The following is a 22,507-nucleotide window of genomic DNA, read 5'->3' on the forward strand; positions in this document are numbered from 1 at the left end:
GAATTAGTTATACCAACATAGTTAACAGACTCAGTATCATTCGGGTACTTCATTGTATCAAAAATATTAAATGTAATTGTTTCCCCGTCAAACTCTACAGACAGGGTGCCCTCATGCACATCTATCTTGGTTCTAGCCGTACTCATAAATGATCTGCCCAGAAGGAGTACAGCCGAGTTAACAGAGGTTTCATCATTCATGTCAACAATGTAAAAATCAGCAGGGAAGATAAACTCATTAACTTTCACCAAGACATCTTCAACTACACCCTCGGAGTAAACATTGGATCTATCCGCTAGTTGAATCACCACTCTTGTATCTTTTAGAGGTCCTAAGTTCAAAGTTTTAAATATAGACAAGGGCATAATATTAATAGAGGCACCTAGGTCAAGCATACCCTTCTCTATCTTTTTTTGGCCTATGATACATGGTATAGTGAACATACCTGGATCCTTGCACTTTTGTGGCAACTTCCTTTGGAGGACTACCGACACGTTCTCACCTACCCTTACCTTGTCTTGGAGATTCAGCTTGTTCCGGTTAGTGCACAACCCTTTCAGAAACCTTGCATACTTCGGCAATTGCTTAATTACTTCTAGCAGTGGGATGTTGATTTTCACTTTTCGGAAGGTGTCCAAAATCTCCTTCTCCGACTCCTATTTCTTCGCCTTAGCGAACCTGCCAGGAAAATGAGGGTTTATGTCAAAAGTCTTAGGAACGGGCGGCGTGGTGTTTACCTCCTCTTTCTCAGGTTTCTCGGGCACTTGTCCACCTCCATCTCCTATTGCCTCCAATTTGGAGGATTGCACCTCCTTCCCACTTCGTAAAAACATTGCGCTTGCATTCTCCTTTGGATTGAAAATTACTTGAGACGGTAGCTTCCCTTTACCATTTTCGAAGCTGCTCAATGAAGATGCCAATTGTGACATTTGTGCCTCCAAGGTCCTAATGCTTGCGCGTGTCTCTTGTTAAAACCTCTAGTGATCTTGTTGCATTCTGTGTTGGTCCTGCTGAAATTTTTGTTGCTCCTGCTGAAATCTCTGTTGGTCCTGCCGCATTTGACAAGTGCTGTTAGCCAGTGATTTAACCATGTCTTTCAGGGACATACTCGAATCAGATGTGGGTGGTTGTTGGACAGGTTGTCTTTGCTGGAATGGTTGTTGGAAACCTGAAGGTTTCTGAGCATAGCTAAAATTGGGGTGGTTCCGTCACCCTGGGTTGTATGTGGGCACATAGGGATCATTTCTCCTTTGAGAAGATCCAGACATACCCCCCATGGCACTAGCTTGCTCGTATGGGTCTTCTTGAAGGGTCGGGCACATGTCGATCGCATGTTCAGACGCAGCACATATCCCATATACTTTCACTGCCTGTACTTGCCCTACTGTCATCTGACGAACCAGAGCCGTAAGTTCAGTCAACTTATTTGCCAAGTTAGAATGATTCACCTCGTTGACTCTCCTAGTCATGTCCTCAGATCGGACTCCAAATTGTTGAGAATTTTCAGCCATGTTCGATATCAGTAGTTTCGCTTCATCTGTCGTCTTGTTCGCTAGGGCTCCTCCACTAGCTGCATCGATCATGCTCCTATCCATGGGTAGAAGTCCCTCGTAGAAATATTGGATCAACAGTTGGTCAGGAATTTGATGGTGTGGGCAACTGGCACACAATTGTTTGAACCGCTCTCAATATTCGTAAAGAGTCTCTCCATTTGCTTGCCTCACTCAACATATCTCCTTCCTGATATTGGCGGCCCTGGGGGCTGGGAAGAACTTTTCCAAAAATTATCGTTTTAATGCTTCCCATGTAGTGATGGACCCCGATGGCAAGTAGAACAACCAGTCCTTAGCCATATTCGCTAAGGAAAACGGGAAGGCACACAACTTGATTTGTTCCTCGGTGACCCCCTGAGGTCTCATGGTCGAACACACCACATGAAATTCTTTCAAGTGCTTGTGTGGGTCCTCACCTGCAATACCACGAAAGGTAGGTAACAAGTGAATTAAACCAGATTTCAGCTCAAAAGCCTCCTCTGTGTCAGTGTATGTGATGCACAGAGGCTGTTGGTTAACATTAGGGGTCGCAAGCTCCCTCAAGGTTCTTTGGGCTGCCATTGTTTTGTTGGATCCAAGCAAATTTGTTTTCAGTTGGACTGGTGAATCACCAAAGTGAAAGTTTTGCTCAAGTTCAGATGGTTGTGCCGTTGAGGCTTGTTGCTTTTGCAACTTTGTCTCCTTTGTCAACCTCCTGGCGATTTTCTCGATTTCTGGGTCAAACTCGAGTCTTCCTATACGAGAAGATCGAGGCATAAAACAAGGCTACACTAGCCTGTGCAATAAATCACTTCAAGCACCAGGTCCCCGGCAACGGCGCCAAAATTTGGTGGCTGTCAAACTATCAAAGATAAAATTTATAATGATACCTACTCCCAAAACTGAATGAGTATAGTAGTGAGTAGGGTCGTCTCCACAGGGAATTGGTAGATTTATCACACACAGATAATTGGGGGATTGTTGGAAAAGAGAGAGATAAATGAAACAAATTAAAGACTTAAAATGACTAAATGAACAATCACAATAAATACAATAACTCAAGAATGAAATAAACAATTTATTGACACAACCTAGTTAAGGAGATAATCTCGGCACCGGTTCACACAATTGATCATAGATACAAGGGATATTTCGCACGTTCACAAATAAATTGGTTCTAGCAATTTAGCAACCACCAAACTCCCAATCTCTCCTTAATTATATGGTAGTCCAGAGACGCTCGTAAACTACCCTCTTGTAAAATAGATAACCCCAGAAACGCTCGAAAGATTTAATCTAATTACAGCTTTAGGAATTAGAGAGACCCAATTCTAGTTAACAAATACACATGTGGGTTCATTTAAATTAGATTAATTATTCCTACGGCCCAGATTAGACTGCTTGCAAGGCAGTGAAATTAGTACCGTTTGCCACTAATTTAAGACATTCAAGTGATACGCACCCTTGTCCTAATTAGCGGTATATTATTTAGACAATTGAACAACTGGCCACATTAATTCAATACATCTAAACAATAACAAACAATTCAAACAAAGAATAATTAAATACCCACAAACGTAGAACTTAGAATAATAAAAACGATCTCACAATTGTTTGTGTTCCGACCCTTGATTACTTCTCAACTAGATAAAAGAACTTAGCCTGATCTCATGCTGTTCATGCGATTCACAGTTTCCATGGAGTTTCGTTAATTGAAGAAGGAGTAAAAAGATTCGGCCGCCGACTTACAACTTGCGTTCAAGAGGAAAAAGAAAAAAAAAACAAAGAGAAAAGTCCAAGACAGATGATAAGATCCCTAGTCTATTGCAATCCTCCTATTTGTAGTGTTGCCGCCGTCCTTTTTGCTAGCCGAAATAAGAGGTTGTTTCTCAAATGAATTGTTTCCTTAATTCCCTCATTGGATTGTTGGCAAAAGTTATCTTTGACTTGAATCAATTCCACGCATGTTCAGAATTTGTTTCCAAAGAAAGGTGGTAATTCCAGGGATAGGACCCGCGGTCTGTCTTTTTCACGCAGCTCTATCTTGTCTAGCGTAGGTACGCCAGAGAATGCCTAATCTTCTGGAATTTGCCTCTTCTTTTCACTTTTTAACACCACTCGCCTGCAAACCACACAAATACCAAATTTGAGCAGAAATCCAGTGTTTTGCACAATAAATGACCAAAATTAAGACCAAATACCAATGAATAAACATTCAATTATTGCCCTATCAACTCCAAATCGCGAGGTTTAAATGCTTTCTTCAAATCAACCTTAAATCCAATGTCAAAAACTTGAAGAAAGCTTTGCAAATGAGCTCTATTGATTCGGACTTTGGTTCCTCGCACCATACTTGTAATTACTTCCATGTCAAAGTGAAAAGATTGCTTGCCCTCCACATTTGTATAAAATTCACGGACAATCTCTTCATAATAAATGTTTGGAAGATTGAAGAAATTCTCCCATCCCAATTTAGCAAAGTAGGCCTTGAGATGGTAGACCTCCTCAACATCCGGAGTGACATCCTTCTCCACCAACACCTTAGCTCCCCTCCTAGAATTATGCTAAGCCATGTCCCCGGCAACGGCGCCAAAAACTTGACCGGTATTTTACATATGTACAAGTAAAAAAAAAACTGAATTACACCCGTTCACTGCAAGTATACAGGTCAACTAGTAGTTTAGGGTATATATCGGGTCGATCCCACAACGAAGAGTGAACAATTACCGATATTACTAAAACTTCTCTATTATTTAGACTATCAATGAATTATAACAAATTTAACCTACTGAAATTATACAAAATAACAAATAAAAGCTCCTTAGGTTGTGGTATCCCTAACTACTCATGCAAGTGCTATATTTGGATCATTGAGTACTACATCTAGGCTAGTTATGGTGTAATTTCCTTATGCATTTGAATCCTACTTTCGTAGTGAATCAATTATACTTATAACTAATCCATACCTATTCTCATAGTTATGAAATTAGTTACAAGTTCATTTCTTCAATGAAATTACATGAAATGAATCACTAAAACCACATAGGTGCACCTCTACTCTCGTGAGTGTACTCCCTATGTTTAGCACTTCTTAAACCAGTGTTAAATCTCAATTTTCATTGCAGAAACAACATCTTAGATAATCACAATCAATGGTACCAAATTAATCATGATTTAAAGAGCTAAAGTGCTAAATAACTTGCTCAAATAATAGCAATCAAATAGCCAAATAATAAACACTAACAATCATAAAAAGTTCAACCAAACCCAAGGCATAAACTTTAGAGATACATATTGAACATAAAATCCAGAACTTGCATATCAACTAAACTTAGAATCCAATACAAAAGATAAAGAGTTGAAAAAGAGATAACCCTTATCACATAAGTTTCAACTTCTCTTTCTTCATCTCCATTTTCATCCTAATCTATCTAATATACAAGAATGGAAGAGCTACACTATTCTAAACTAAACTATCATACTACTCAGAAAGTGCAAGAGCTACATCTCTGCACTCCAAGTTTCTCCCGTATGTCTCTCTATTCTAAATATTTGCTAGCTAGAGAGAATTTGCTATCAGAAAATTTGGCTACATATGGATGTCCAGACATCTCCCAATGTCTCTGCATAAAAACTGCTCAAGAGCTCGATTTTTCCAAGTCAAATTCCACCTTTTGATTCCCAAATCTTAGATTTGTTAAGATAGTTAATAACCAAGATTTTTGACTTGAAAATAAGCCATATTGTTTGCCCTTTTGTCTTCTGAAGCATGTGTACCGAATTCCCTTGAAACTTATAGCTGGAAAGTAGTCTGAACACAAGAGAAATAGCTGAACAAATTGCAGAATTTCGGCTACAAAACGCGCCTACACAAAATGCGGCTTCAACCCAAGTTTTGTCAACTCGCGTTTTTAACTCTGTAAAATTGCCCTCACTTCAACTGCTATTTTCTCTATGATGGAGGCCGAATTAGCTTTTGTGTAAAACACAAAAGTTGTAGCCCTTTGAGTTAGTTTTACAATGCTTTAAGAATCATCCAAATTGGAGCTTTGTAGTCTGAGATATTATCAAAATACTATCACCTGGTCAAACCCCTGTTTCGATTTTCGACCACAAAATGCAGTTTCTGTATTCCTACTTTTTGTCCATGAAAACAGTAGAATTGGATTTCGATGTTTTCGACCAATTGTCGGTCTCTTTCTTAGCTTTAAAATGGTATAAAGATCATCTCAATCCGATAAATGTAGCTCCAGATATAGTCGAAATACCAAAGAGTGTCAAAACTGTCTTGAACCACACTTCTTCATTTAAACGTTTTTCACTTCATTTCTCTTTTTTACCACTTGAATTCATCACCAATTATCTACTTTTTACCTCATTTGACATCCTTTGGTGATTGGATCATTAACCTGCAAGAAAATGAAGTTTTTACCATTAAAATCAATAGAAATGACATATTAGCCACTTTTACAAAAGTTGTATATTTTTACCAAAACCTAGTTATTTTAGTTATAAAACTGAATAATCAAACCAAAATTAACTAATAAAATGTACTTAAAAATACGTAAAATAAACTCTTATCAGTGATAATACTTCCCAATGGAATGCCTTGGATGTTGCCTAAGCCATGCTCCATTTTGTCCAAAAAATAGATATTGCTTGTGCGCTCTTCATTGGTACCACTTGCTCTTGGAATTATATTGGAGGCAAACAAGTAGATGAGAAACGATGAGACTCTGGAAATGAGGAAATCAACACGGAATATCTTCCCATTTTATGAGTAGACTTGTACTTAACTCCCAAATGTACAAGTGCCTCTAGCATGTTCCAAGAGTCCAAATCGCGAGATTTAAATGCTTTCTTCAAATCAACCTTATATCCAACATCAAAAACTTGAAGAAAGTTTTGCAAATGAGCTCTATTGATTCGGACTTTGGTTCCTCGCACCATACTTGTAATTACTTCCATGTCAAAGTGAAAAGATTGCTTGCCCTCCATATTTGTATAAAATTCACGGACAAGCTCTTCATAATAAATGTTTGGGAGGTTGAAGAAATTCTCTCATCCCAATTTAGCAAAGTAGGCCTTGAGATGGTAGACCTCCTCAACATCCGGAGTGACATCGTTCTCCACCAACACCTTAGCTCCCCTCCTAGAATTATACCAAGCTTCATTTTCGGCGAAAGTGAAGTGCGACCTATCATATGGGATTTGCTTCTCTTGTTCCTCTTCTTGCTCTACTTGTTGTTGAGTCTTCTCCTCGGATAATAGTTTGTCTTCAAGCACAAGTCGTCTACTTGCTTTTCTTTTCATACGCGGTGGTCTAGAAGTAGACATAGAGGCTTCTCCTTTTCTCTTGGGAGGTGAAAATTTCACCCCCACTTTCTTAGTGCGAGCCATTGTAACTAAATAAAATTATTAAACATTAATTTCAATTAATAGGTACATTATTAAATAAAGGATAACGAACACTTGGTTGCATTTACCTTTATCTTTAAAGAGACAAACTCATTAATTTACTTACATAATAAGTAGCAATCAACACCATAAGTAAGTATCAAAATCGATTATCAACAACAAGTGTTCTTATAATTTCCCAAAATGAAACATTTAAGCATATAATGTCCAAATAATTAGAGGAGGCAATTAAGCAAATACACAACTCACTCCCATCTTAATGACCTAAGCATAATTAAATACTAAATAGCACTTTAACCATGAGTTTTAGACTTTAAAAGGTCATTAATTCACCTTTCGCCAAAAATTCTAGAATAAACATGCCAAAAATCAAGAGATAAGTCAAATTAAGCCTAAACTTAGCATGTAAATATTCTAGAGCAATCCATCTATCTCATAAAATTTTCTTCAATCCAATTAACTTAAGAAATTAGCTAATAATTAACAAGTCTCATTAATCCTCAAAATTAGCTAAAAATTGCTAAATTCACCAAATAATCACAATCCCATGAGTTAACCATCATCAATAATTATCAATAACCTTAATAAACACAATGGGAAGCACCAAACTTCACAAAATGAAGAAATTCGAAATTGCCCAAAAATTAGAAAAAAGTGAAAAATGGCAAAATTCAAATGACGAAATTTGGTGAAGATTTGTTATCTCAAACTTGTTGGTTGATGATTATGGATGCAAAAGGTGAAGAAACCCCTAAAAATCTCACTCTAATTCGCCCTCAAATGGAAAGTTCAAAAATTTGAAACCTTTGTTCTTGCCAAACTCAAATCTGAATTAAATCTTGTTTTTGAAGAAGTTTAAGCTATGAAATCATCTTTAGAGGTAAAGGGAAGTGTTTTGGTGAAGTTAGTTTGAAAATTAGATGGTGAAAAAAGTGATTTTAGTGAGTAGTGTGTGTTTTAGGTGTGAGTGTGTGTGTAGGTTGAAGACGGAAGGAAAGAAGAAATGAGCTCTTGAAGCTGACGAGCTGCCAGAATCCGGCCGGATTCAAGGCAGTGAGCAAAATTTTTTTTGTTTCGCCTCCCCTGTCAATCCAGCCGTTAATCTGGCCAATATTTGGCCAGATTTGTGGCCGGATTTGCTGCAAAAATTTCTGATTTTTGTAGTTTTTCAACCAGTTTTCTGCTTGATCAAGTTTCCGCACTCACTTGATTTTCAACTGATTTCATGTTCTTTAAGAAAAATTCACTTTAAACCATAAAAATGTACTTTTCTCAACCAAATGCACTTAGAAACATGAAATCATGCATCAATATAACTTTAGCATAAATCACTTTAAATGCATCAAATGCATCAAATGAACATGAAAACTCCCTTTTTGCTTCATTCTGTGCTCTTGTGCACTTGAAACAATTTGCATGAACCCTTGCCATTGCCACCTATAAAACACACAAAAACACTAGTTAAACAACTAAAACCTACTAAAAACAAAAAATCATTGGGTTGCCTCCCAACAAGCGCTTCTTTATAGTCATTAGCTTGACTATATAACCTCAATATCAAGGAGGTTTAGTTAACGAATAATCTACCATTTTAGGTCGTGGTGGATCATTAAAAGGTGGTTTAATAACTAGAGCCACGTGTTCTAATGATATGAGAGGTGGAAGAAATTTACCTAACTCAAGTGAGTCATAGATATTATCTTGGATGTGCATCACTTGAGTACTCACCAAAGGAGATGCCATGAGGGGTTCTTGGGCAATAATACTTTTAGAACCTATATCTTCAACACAATCCTCAAGAGGGGTTATCAATGTGCCGTTAAGGCTCACCGCTTGAGGTTCAAGGTTAGCTCCAAATATACTGTCATGTGAAACGAATATTTCTTCATTGAAACTCAAATTAGATTCATCATTTTGATCAAAATATAATCCGTTGTCACATGCAACATTCCCACCATTCATGCTAGGGTCATTTTGTATTTTATTAGAAGAAATAGCTTCACACAATACATGTAATTGTTCTTGTATTCTACAAAAGTGAGCGGTTAATTCATCTAATCTTTCCTCAACCCTATCAAAACGATCGGGAATCGCATTAGCTAGCTTTTCTATGGCTAAATCAAATTGATTAGAAGAATTTTCTACAGCTAGCTTCCAAGATGTATTAGAATCATTAGTTAATGGTTCACTTTCTAATTCCCGAGGTAAAGGTGCATTAGCCAACCTTTCTATTTCTAATTTTCAAGATGGTTTTAATTCATAGTGGACACATTCGGATTGGTAATCATAAAAACATGGAGAATCACTATATGCACATTGATTATTCCAACCATAAGCACAAGAATTGCCCCAATTAGGACTATATTGATCAAGATAAGGATTGCAATGCCCAAATTCATTATAATAATCCATATTTTGCGCTTGCCTATATGTATAAATAGCATGATAACTTCCACACAAGTCACAAATAATATGGTTATTATTCCACAATGTAGCATGATAACTTCCACACAAGTCACAAATAATATGGTTAGAATTAACAATGTTAACATTCTTCTTTTGCTCAATCTCATGCTTAATGGTGTTCCATTGAATTTATAACGTGATGACATCAAGTTTTGCCCTTAAGCAGCTCAAACCATCTTCAAATGACATACCTTCGGTATTTTCTTGGTTACCTCTATTTAAGGAGTTTTGCACGTAGTAACCATCCATTGCCGATCTTCCGCTTCTGAAGCATTGTTTTTCATATTGACCTACCCTCCTCATTACCTAAAATTACTTTTAAACAACTTAAGAGTAAGATTAGTAAGAAGAATAGGTGATAAAACACATACACACAATAAACACTAAAATAAAAGAAAAATAACATTCAAGACTAACTCGACAAACACACAACAAACTAAACTTAATTAACACACTAGAAAACTAATAAAATGTCCAAACTAATAAAGTTGTTCTTCACGCCGATATTGCCATAAATCTTCCCCTGCAACGGCGCCAAAAACTTGACGGGATTTTAATATAAGCACAAGTTTAAATCCAATTTATACCCGTATGACTGCAAGTATACAGGTCGAATTAATAGTTTAGGGCATATATCGGGTCGATCTCACGAGGAAGATTGGACAATTATCGAAACTACTAAAGCTTCTCTATTATTTAGACGATCAATGAATTAAAAGAAATAAAACTATGCTAAACTTATGCAAGATAATAACAAATGAAAACTCCTTAGATTATGGTATTCCTAACTACTCATGCAAATGCTATTTTTGGATCATTGATTGCTACTATCTTCGCTAACTATGGCGTAATTTCCTTATGCATGTGAAACCTACTCTCGTAGTGAATCAACTATACTTATAACTAATCCATACCTACTCTCGTGGTTATGAATTAGCTACAAGTTAATTACCTCTATGAAATTACATGAAATAAATCACCAAAGCCACAAAGGTGCACCTCTACTCTCGTGAGTGTACTCCCTAGATTTCGTACTTCTTGAACTATTGTTAAATCTCAATTTTTATTGAAGAAACAACACCTTTAGATAATCACAATTAATGGTACCAAGTTAATCATGATTTAAAGAGCTAAAGTGCTAAATAATTTGCTCAAAATAATGGCATCAAATAGCCAAATAATAAACATTAACAATTATAGAAAGTTCAACCAAACCAAGGCATAAACTTTAGAAACACATAATAACATATAAATCCATAACTTGTATATTAACTAAACTTAGAATCAAGTACAAAAGATAAAGAGTTAGAAAGGAAATGTAACCCTTGTCACATGAGTTCATCTCCTCCATCTTCATCTCCTTCTTCATCTTTGCCTAGCTAATAAATAAGAAGAATGAATTACTAGTTAAACTATTCTATACTATACTAATCTAACACTAAGAAAATATAATAACTACATTTTTGTGATATTTCTTGCACTCTCCAAGCTCTCATTGTCCTTGCAAGTCCATGGCTATTTATAGATGATTTAGTCAAGAAATGAGGCTTCAAACATCACTTTTACAGCTGCAAAGTTGTTGTCACACGTCCATCAATAGCTGTGAATTATTAGAGGAGGAAACAAGTTATACAAGTGGAGAGCAGCCATTTCTGACCAGAATCCGGCCGGATTTCTCCCCTACCATTCTTAGCAATTTCCGTCTAGTCTTCAATGTTGCTCCAATTCTGCCTCAACTTCAATTAAACTGTTCTTGATGATAGAAGCTGAATTAACTCTTGACCAAAACATGAAACTTATAGCACTTTGAGTTAGCTTTCCAATGCATCAAGAATCACCTCATTTCGATTTGTGTAGGTGAAAAAATGACAGAAATACCCTTGACTGCTCATAGCCTTGTTTCAGCTTCGACCAATAGAAATTGGCTACTGTAATTCGGTTTTTTGACAAGGAAAACCTTCAAACTGGATTTCGATGTCTTCACAAGATTTGTATAGCTATCTCTTATCTTCAAAATGATTCAAGAATCATATCAATCCAATCATTGTAGCTCAAGTTATAGCCGAAATATGAAGATGTGTCAAAGCTATCAACTTCCTCTTCATCCAAACGAAGTATATTTCCAACTTCTATACAAATTATGGACAAAATGCAAGTAAAAAGTGACAAAAACCTCATTTAATCACTTAAGAGTATTTTACACCAATTATAGCTCAAATGATCCATTTTCTTCCTATAATATTGTCAAAATGACTAAAATAGCATAAAATATCATTCAAATATAGCGTAAATTAGTCACTTGTCAGTAGGCTTTGAAACGCATCCGGTTGCCATCCTAAAATGTAGGTTTGCAAACATAGTTGCTGCTTTAGAAAGTTTGGCAACAAGCCAACAACTTGATAGTTTGATTGTTGTTTAGTTCTCCATCAGAGGTTTGCTCCCAATTATAGTATCCGTCAAATAAACAGCTGCTTTTTTTTTTTTTCGAAACGGTAGATGATTGTATTACTAGACAAAAGCTGTACAAGTGCGAGCAAAGGCTCGATTGAACTTTACAAGTAGCAAAGCTACCACTAAGGAAACCAATGTTCCTCATCAAAAATAATGCCCAAGGCATGAATGCTAAGCTTGGAGCTTAGTTGAGTCTTATCCTTTTTAATTAAACAAAAGGAGCACAAAGGAAACAGCTCTCTCAAATGAACAATGTCATCCACAACAGTAGCTAATCTAATGTCACCAACGCTGTTTGTGCGAATTTGGCTGAGAAGTTGTGGGTTTTGCACTTGGAACTGCACTTCGCTGATGTGTGTCCGGACTGGCATAGAGCCAATCTTACACATGGCCAGCTTAAGTGCATTAGCATCATCCAGCAGTGATGAACCAGAACTTCTTGCTCGAAGTGCCCACCCTCTGTGTAATCTTTGATCAGGCTGCTTAATAACAATTCCAATACCCATGTTGTGATTGTTCATGGTCGAAGTTGCCCCTACCGTCACTTCCAGTGTCCCAAATGCTGAATGTAACTGCGGTATGGGTGCATGGAGGGTTGCTGTTTCGTTTGTACTCATTCCACATTCCTTTGTATCAAGTTCTACCAATTCTAACCATTCCTGATGTGCCCTCTGTACTATCTTCGAAGGCTGTTTTTCCTTACCATTGAATTCCATTTCATTCCTAGCTTTCCAAATTTGCCAAAGAATATTGACAGACAAAGAAATACGTAACCAACCTTCTGTTTTGTGCTTGGCTTCCAAGATTGATAACCACCATCTACGGAAACTCCCATGGTGTTCCAAAATTCCATTCCAGTGGACAGGGGCTAACTTCCAAATCATTTTAGATTCGCGGCAGTTCAAAAGCATATGTTCGATAGTTTCCCTATCCTCTCCACATCTATTGCAAATGGGATCCCCAACTTTAAGTCTACCGTATATCAGATCTTTCACTGGGAGTGCATCATTTAGGCATTTCCAAAGGAAGACCTTCAGTTTGTGTTTCACCTTTAGTCTCCACAAATCCTTCCATGTCTTCTGGGTTTGGTCCTCCCAGCTTGTCGAACCCTCTGTGTTGTTTCCATTGAGACTAACTTCTGCACAGTTAACCAGTAATTTATACCCCGATTTTACCGAATAGTTTCCATCAGTCCCATAAATCCAAAAGTGACTATCTTCCTTCCCTGCTAGACTTATAGGAATATTCAGGATCCTTTCAGCCTCTAGGGTATTGAAATGCTTGAAAACCAGATTAGAATTCCATGATTTATGGTGTATCAGCTCGTGAACTTTCTGGAGGCCATTGTCTCTAGCTGTTCTGGTAGTCACTCTGCCGTCTCTATTCCCTGGAATCCAGCCATCATCCCAAATGTTGGTAGTGTTGCCATTTCCAATCCTTCTTCTTGTTCCTTGTTCCACCAAACCTCTGGCTCCCATAAGACTCCTCCATAGCCAAGAAGCATTGTTAGGGACTTTGCATCGAAAAATAGACATCCTTGGGAAATATTTAGCCCTCATAACTTGACTGATTAATAAATTAGGTTGGGTTATCAATCTCCAAACCTGTTTGCCGAGAAGAGCTACATTGAAAGCCATCAAATCTTTGAAGCCTAGTCCTCCCTTATTCTTGCTTAGCGTAAGCTTCCTCCAGGAGCACCAATGAACCTTATTCTTCCCGTTAGACTCTCCCCACCAGAAATTTGACAATAATGAGCTCAGTTCCTTACATAATCTGGATGGGAGCTTAAAGCAGGACATGGTGTACGTTGGCATAGCTAGAGCTATAGATTTAAGTAAGATTTCCTTACCTGCTGTACTCAGTAACCTATTTGTCCACCTACTCATTCTTTGTTGTACATTAGACTTGACATAGCCAAATAGCTGCTGTTTTGATCTTGATACTACCATTGGTAGGCCAAGATATTTCCCTTGGGTAACACTTTGCATGTTCCCCATAGCTTGACAAATCTCTTGCTTCAGCTGTATCCTTACATTCTTACTAAAAAGAATGGACGACTTTTCCAGATTGATCACTTGACCAGACCCCAATGCATATTCCTGCAACACCCTCATCAGTTCCATTGCTTGATCCTTAGTTGCTTTGCAAAAGATTAAGGAGTCGTCTGCGAAGAAGAGGTGTGTAATACTTGGACCATTTCTACTTATCTTTAAACCAGAAATTTTCCTGGAAGCTGCTGCCTGCCGAATGAGGTTGGAAAATCCTTCGGAGCAAAGAAGAAACAAGTAAGGAGAAAGAGGGTCCCCTTGTCTAATACCTCTGGTAGGTGTCACATACTCCTTGACCTCACCATTAATATTGAATGAAAAGGAAACCGTTCTCACACACTCCATAATCCAGTTGCACCATTTATGATGAAATCCCATCTTCTGCATAATGGACTCTAGAAACCTCCATTCCACACGGTCGTAGGCTTTAGACATGTCCAACTTCACTGCCATAAACAGCTGCTTGTTTGTTTCTTTTATGGATGGTATGATGATGAGTCTCCTCCACCTGCCATGTTTCTGCAAAATAGAATTAGTTAGTTTATCTTTAATTTTTTTGGAAAAGGGTAGGAGGGCATTAGGATCAAGAAGTTGGGGTATTATACCCTCAGTGGTGGTTATGCAAGGAACTAGTTGGTTGATAAAGGATACTCTTAAAATGACATTATTGGTTAATTTTTTGGCTAGGAAAAAGGTGTCTGTGATAGATAAGGAAGAGAATTGGATATATATATATATTAGATTAGTTATTTTAATCAGAATTGTTTCTTACTTCTATGTGGCGTACTTAATTAAGAAAATTAATGAGTTAAAGGTCACTTGAATTTTACCTATATTGAATCTTATTTGGATTGTATTATATGTTTAAAAATTATCTCTAATTTTAAAATAACTTTAAAAAATAACTAAACTTATCTTAATAATGTTTTGCTTTTATCAAATTATTACATAGAACTATAGTAAAATCTTTTGCAAATCACAATTATTGAAAATTTACATACTACCTTGCACCACCATATCATTGATTAGTATTCAAATCATTTATCATCTTTTCCCTCATTGTTATTACCTTATAAAATACAAAATTTTATTATCTAAAAAATATTTATAGAATAAAGAATATCCACCAAGTTTTTAATATGGGGTACATTATTTGATGTATACTATTATATTACGATGAAAGTATGTAAACAAATTTTTAAAAATTAGTAAATAATTGAACATTTAGAATACATTAATTTTTAATGTTAATATGAATGAATATGTAGGATTGTTGTTAATTTTTGTATTAAAATATTTATATTTGTATAAATTCACAATAAATATAAAAAAAAGACCGTGCTAAGACATGGACAAAATTCTAGTTATGTAATAAGTAAGAAGAATAATCAATTGCAAAGTACGATGTGTTTCATTTCGGTCTAACCACCTCCCTGAATTTTGGTGATTAACCCTAATTTTAAACATGTACTACTTTCCTATTTATTATTAAGAATCCCAACTGCATACTCCTTGGATTTTTATACAATAGTTTGATTGGAAATAATTTGTACAGCACTGACCTAATGCATGTTGGAATTGCCTGGTTTTATAACCCCAATAATTGCACGCATGCATCTTCCATGACTTCACCTATCGAAAGTCGAAGGTTTTGCATCACATTTTGCTTAAACAATTTATCTAAAACATATCAAATTGGCCTTCGAATTGAGGACGTTAGACTAAACCATAGAGATAAGGTGAAGGAATTTTTTTTTTTTTTTGTGATTTTCCTTACAGGAGTAGGGTGAATTTGCTCATATGTCCTCCAGCTTTTATGAACATTTTGCTTTGTTTTCAACTTATACTTTCTTCAATTTCGATCTTGAGTAATGATTTTCAATTTTTGGCAGGTTAGTTTCTTGACAAATCAACCATGTATTGAGCCATGAGTTTCATAAAATTATCAAACTTATAATGTATAAGCTCTGTGAAGAATGGACGGTATTACATGATTACATCACCAGTAATTGAATGGGATATATACAGTCTAGTGGTCAAGGGACTATGTTTTTGAAGGCACTGAAGATGATTCAATTTGAAATTTTGCCACATCAATTTGGCTAATTCATTTGATTTTTTTTAGTTACTTATAGTTGTCAACTTGTCATTCTGTAAAAGAAATATATTTCCAAAATATAATATGGTAAATAGAAACCAAGTTTCAGATACTTAATACAACAATTATCGTAATTAGCCTCACAGTTTGTTAATTAACATAGCCACTTTTTAATAAGAAGTGATTTTTTTATTTTTTATTTTTTTCCAATGGAAATTTTAAACCTCACAAGAAAAAGAAAGAGGAGGAAATGATTGACAACAAACAAAGATCTTGCAATTGACCAGTTTTTTATTTTTTATTTTTTAAATTTAACTAGTAAGTAGTAGTATATAACATGGCTGAACTGTCTAGGTCGAGAAAATACGAGACTGAACATATTCAGCATTATCCAAGTACGGCCCATTTTAACTTGGGCTTAATATTTTGTACCCATATCAAACTAAGCCAATCTATGTAGAAGGCTTGGACCTAGTTACATATATTAAAAGGCCTATCTCTTACAAAATAGAGGACAAATTACTTGTGACCCGCATGGGGTTTTACATAATGTCAAATGAACTTTTTAGAGTTTTAAAATGTTCATATAACTCCTATGGTTTTATGTAAATTTTAAGGTAGAAAAAAACGGAATGCACAACAAATTATGGCGTTTATACCAAACGTATTTTAAAGGAGCGTGTGATAAAGTTTTAATATTTATGTAACACGCTTATGATTTGTATAAATATTCACGTTACTTTCTTGTGATTTTTACATTTATCTACATAATTTTCTTATGTTTTTATACAAGGTTTCAGGGGAGGGGGAGAGGAAAGGGGAAGAGGAGGAGGAAGAGGGAGGGAGGAAGGGAGGAGGAGGGAAGAGGGAGGAGAGAAAGAGAGAGAAGGAGAAAAGAAAGAAAGGAAAAAAAAAAAAAGAGTCACCGGCTGACAGGTGCCGAACCTGTGCAATAATAATAAATAAAACCTAACTACCACCTGAAGCAGTCAATAATCAATTCTAGTACTGGAGCAAGGACTCTAGGTGTGCAATGGGTTACTTGATTCACCCTGTTTCCGAAGAGTTTGCTTAATCCGATATACTTGAATTAATTATTTAACTGAATTTACTAACTAGTAGACAGTGGTAAGCAGGGTCGTCTCCTCAGGGACTGGCGAGAAATTTGTTTCTTTTCAAGTCAAGATTAATAGGGGGTTTTGGGATTAAATGCCAACTAAATAAATTAAATGCAGAAAATAATTAATTAAAAGAAATACTTAGAGAAACTCTAGCCAAGGGTACACTTCAGAAATGGTTCATGCACTGATCATCGATTCACAGATAATTCCATCACTTATTAATAGATTAGTTATAGTTGTCATGCACGCGATAAACAACCAACTTTTTCTTAATTTCTCGATAGTTAAGGTACGACCGTTAACTATTTCTCTAACCCGGAAACAACCCTAGGTACGACCGTATGATTTAATTTCTAGATTGCATTAATAATTAGAAAGACCCAACCCTAACTAACAAACACGCTACGAGGGTTTGTTTAAGTTAGATCATATGTTCCCCTGACATAAACCCAATTACGCCAGTTGCTACTGAGATAGAGATAATGAACAATTACGGATTCAATTACCCCTATTTAGCAAAATAACCTACGTGAATAATTAATTATTGCGCACTAATCAATCATACACAAGGGCTATAACAATTAAAAGCAGGAAACATATAAATACCAATAAATGAAGGAAATAATTAAAATAATTTAGATCTCACAGTAATTGCTGAACCAAATCTTCAGTTGTCCCCTTGACTAGCAGTGTAAAATTAGTTCTCCATTAATGGAGAACAAGCCATGCAAATCATTGTTCTCAACTTTCTCCTCCAAATTCGATGAAAGAAAACTCGATGGAATTAAGAACTATCTATCCAACCACCAAGCCAAAGGGATAATTAAATGTTCCATGCTATGGCCTTTGCGGCCCACATGATAGATACCTAATAGGAGAAGAAAACTACTAAGACCCCAAAACAAGTCTCCTCCAAAACTTACGAGAGAATGTTTCTTTTTGTTTCCTATCTTCGGTCAACCAAAGATGAAAAGTCATTTCCAAGGTCAACAATTGTGGCCTCTTTGTCTGCTTACAAAGCATATCAAAGCCAAACGAAATACATGCCAAGCCAAGCAGACCTACTAGGAGTCTAATACTTCCCTCCTTTTTCCTTTTGGTAGCCACGAAATTGAAGGAATTGATTTTCCTTTTCCATCCGCCAGGCCCCACCAAAGAGTCACTCACGCTGCTGACTCCTTCGAGTATTAATCACATTTTTATCTCTTTTTGCTCCATCTTTCTACAATTAGTACCAAATACCAAATATAAGTAGAATCTATCAATTAATATAATATTTGATATAATAGGAGAGGAAAATAATCATAGAATTAATGACAAAAATACAACCTATCACCGGCCCCGATGCCGGCACCAGTGGAATGGCGGCCGGTGGCGGCCGTTGGTGGAGGTGGTGGTTGATTGAGTTGTGGGAAGGAAGAAGAAAAAAGACAAGAAAAAATTTTTGTTTGTGTTTGGGCATTTGAGGTATGCATTTTAAAAAATTTGGGGAGTTGTTTGAAATTATTGTAATTGAAATTGTTAAAAATCTTGTAGAAAAAAAAGCTAGGCAAAAAACTTGGGTCCCAACCAGACAATAGAATATAAGTATACGACTAGGAGCAAGTCACAAAACAAACTAAACACAAGGAGGGAAGTAAAAAAAGAGGAAATTCCTCAACCAAAGAATACATGGTCCCACGTATTTAGATGCCAGCACTTGACACTTGCTACGCATACACATTTTTTGCCGGAAGTAGCAGATCATTTTTCTTAGGCATTGTAAGACCTGGTAAAACTTGATTATCAATGTCGTCTTTCTTGATCCCAAAAGGCAATTCCCAGTCAAAAGAGTACAGAAGATTGGCAAGAACAACTTCCACCATTGCTATTACCAGAGAATATCCAGGGCAGCCCCTTCGGCCAGCTCCAAATGGTATCAGTTGAAAGTCTTTCCCTTTCATATCTACACTACTATTCAAGCATCTCTCAGGCAAAAACTCATTTGGATTTTCCCAATATTCGGGATCTCTTCCAATCGCCCAGACATTTGTGTAAACTTAGAATTGGACTGGATTTCGTGACCATTTATAGTGCAATTTGCTAGTGTGTGTCTTGGAACTGAAAGTGGAGCTGAATGATACAATCTGAAGGTCTCCTTGACAATTGCCTTGAGATAAGGGAGCTTTTGAATATCATCTTCGTTTATTATATCTTTATTTCCAACTGCACCTCTAATCTCTGGTTGTGCCTTCTTCAATATTGCTTCAGGGCTCTTCATCAGGCCATTGCCTAGATTATCGTAGCTGCAACAGTATCCGATCCAGCACTAAATACATCCTACAATGATATGTTGAAACAGATTAGCAAAATGGGATTGATCCAAATTCTTAAAAGGAAAAATCATTTAAAACGTTTTCACTTTTCGTTAAATGAATTTCTTCATCCATTACATTTAAAATATTAATTTTATGTTCCTTATAAATTCAAATTAATAATATTTGATCCTTACCTAAAATTTTGACCACTTTTTAATCCAAAATCACTATGTGACCACATGCAACTATTTTTTATATACAAGAAGGCTAGATTCCACTTTTTTAATGGAAAAAATCAATATAGATTAAATTAGATCCTACTTTTTTAGATGCAAAAGTGAATATGGATCAAGTCATTTATTTAACTATAAATGAGATCTAACATTTTTGCTCCGAAAAAAAAAATGTGTGGGTCACATAATTGATTCAAGGTAAAATGATCAAAAATCTAGGTTGGGACTAAATTTTATCAAATTAATTTTATAAGGGACATAAATTTATAATTTCAAAAGTAAAAGACGAAAAAATTTATTTGTTGAACTATGAAGGACGTTGGCAGGTTGTCGATGCCTGTGCAATAATAAAAGTAGACCTAGTTGCCAATTAAAGTAATCAAAACCCGATTCTAAGTACTGGAGTAGGGACTCTAGGTGTGCAATGGATTACTTAATTCATCCTGTTCCCGAAAAGTTTGCTTAATTCGATATACCAGAATGAGATTGCTTACTCACGAGGATTTATTGATTTGTATAAAGGGCAAGTAGGGTCGTCTCCTCAGAGACTGGGGGTATTTGTCTCTTTTGAAATTCAAAGTAACAAGGGGGTGATTTTGTATAAAAGAAGCCAATTAAAACAGTTTGAATAAAAACAAATAGCTAACTAAGAATTAAACGACAATTCACTAAAATCAGAGTAATAATAACTAAAGGTCTAGTAAAAAAATAACTCCAGCAATGGTTCACCTAATTGATCATCGATGCAAAGGCAATTCCAATTATTTACTAATAAATAGGTTATAACTGTCAAACAAGCCCTGACAGTCAACCCCTCCTTACTGTGTCGGTGATTAAAGTAAGCCCGCTAATCACTGCTCTAATTGAGAAATAATTATAGGTACGCCCGTAAGATTTAATTTCCCAATTGCCTTACGTATTAGAGGAGCCCTATTCTAACCAAATAACGCACTACCAGGCTTATTTTAGATTAGCCCGCGTATTCCCCTGACACAAACCCAATCATATCAGTTGTCACTATTTCAGAGCAATTAAACAATTACAGATTTAACGCTCTAATTGACAATAGGTTACTAAATCAATTCATTAATCGGATCCAAGACAATCAATTAATTAAAAAACCATAAGCACTGCAATAAGAGAATATGCAAATACCAATAATTAAGAGGAAAAGAAAAAATTAATTCGATCTCATAATTTTTAAATGAACCAAAGCCTCCGTCGTTCCTTGATTAGAAAAAGAGATTTAGTTTATCTCTGGGGAGAAAAATCCACACAAAATTGCGGAAACAGTTGTGGCCATTGTCACCGAAATTGAGAGGAGGAAAAACAATAAAGTAAGTACAATCTAAAAACTACTGAGTCCAAAAAGATAACTCTCTGTTTCCTACCCTAGTGTCCAACATACGTGGACTCCTAGCCACGAAAGGATGAAATTGTCCAAAGCCAAAGAGAGGTCAAAATTGACGGCTCCTATTCTCACAAAATTCCTATATAATCTGCACTTCCTATTCGGCTAACAAAAGGGAGTAAAAGGAAGACTCCCAATTCCCTTTTGACTTCTTCCGTGGCTGGCTCTCAAAAAGCTGCCAAAAAGATAGGAGTCCTGATCTCAATTTGACTCCTTTTCGTTGCACTCCTTAGTGAGAGCCGGAGCCACACGTCTTTCCTGAACCTTCTGGACATGTTAAGACCTAGGTTGACATGATCACGTCAGGCAGTATTTACAGTACGATATTCGCACTCTTTTGCTACATTTTGCCCCAACTTCCTACGATAAGCACAAATGACAAAAATGAATGAAACCTGATAACTAATTCATATTTGGTGAGATAATTAAGGAAAATTAATTATAAAATAAATGATAAAATTGTAACATATCAGAAGTTTTGAACCCAAACAAAAAATGAGTAGGTCCTTTGAATAGGTAATTAATCACCATGAGCATTGCTTTGATGTGATCTTGCTTTAGATCAAAGGAAGTTGATTGTTCTTGCCGTAATTGAAGCATGATGCCAATGATATCACCGTTCATGGATTCTGGCCTATTTGGATTTAACTTTTCATTGATGAGTTCTTGAAGAAATGAATCTAACTTGCTGCAAGTCCTCTCAAGTCGAGAACGCATCCCATTGAGGCTATCAAGCCAACCAATTGAAGGAATATAGTCTGAGAAAAAGAACCCCACGAATGTGGCCTACATTTCTTGGAGGAGATCACGGAATCGTCTTCTTTGTTGATCTTCCTCATCATACCTCTTTCCGAAAGCAATTCTACAGATAAGCGTACTAGTAAGTGATAGTAAAGTCTTACTCAAATTCGTCACTTGAGATGAAGATGCTTCCTTGGATATCGTTCTGATCATCCGGGAGACTTCATCTTCATGCATACCACGAAATGATTACACCTTCTGTTGCTGAAGAGATGAAGAACAGAAATCTTTCTCAGCTCTCTCCATTGCTCACGGTATGGAGACAAAGCGATATCCAAGCCGTTGTAAGAAAGCATTCGGGAACCTAGGAACAGTGGGTGACTAGAAAATGTCGAGTCATGGTTTTTCACAACTTCTTCAGCCATTCTTGCGGATGAAACTGCAAGCAGTACTGGAAAGGATCCAAGCTTAAGAGACATGAGAGGACCATATATTTTGGAAAGTTGCCAAAGGTATCCATGAGGGGCTGAGGTATCAAACTCAAGCAAGCTTCCAATGACTGGAATCCCCGACGACCTGGTGGTGGAGGATTTTTTGTTCTTGATGATCTCGTCCTGTTTTTTTGAAGAACGCTTAGGACGATAATTAGAAGTGCTGAGATTATAGCAATCAGTATCTCCATCATCTAGCT

General features: G+C 36.4%; 2 protein-coding genes across 2 annotated transcripts; both read right to left on the reverse strand.

Moving 5' to 3' along the window:
* Positions 1 to 1,208: 1,208 nt before the first annotated feature.
* On the reverse strand, positions 1,209 to 2,114 carry LOC140009967 (uncharacterized). Its single transcript, XM_072056319.1, has 2 exons — positions 1,819 to 2,114; positions 1,209 to 1,659 (listed from the first exon to the last, which is right to left on the reverse strand). The coding sequence occupies exons 1-2, from the start codon at positions 2,112 to 2,114 to the stop codon at positions 1,209 to 1,211; spliced, it is 747 nt and encodes a 248-aa protein (XP_071912420.1).
* Positions 2,115 to 11,989: 9,875 nt separating this feature from the next.
* On the reverse strand, positions 11,990 to 14,368 carry LOC113738631 (uncharacterized). Its single transcript, XM_027265871.1, has one exon. The coding sequence runs from the start codon at positions 14,366 to 14,368 to the stop codon at positions 11,990 to 11,992; it is 2,379 nt and encodes a 792-aa protein (XP_027121672.1).
* Between the last annotated feature and the right edge of the window lie 8,139 nt (positions 14,369 to 22,507).

The sequence above is a fragment of the Coffea arabica genome, chromosome 6e, assembly GCF_036785885.1.
Source record: "Coffea arabica cultivar ET-39 chromosome 6e, Coffea Arabica ET-39 HiFi, whole genome shotgun sequence".
In the NCBI taxonomy this organism is placed as follows: Eukaryota; Viridiplantae; Streptophyta; class Magnoliopsida; order Gentianales; family Rubiaceae; genus Coffea; species Coffea arabica.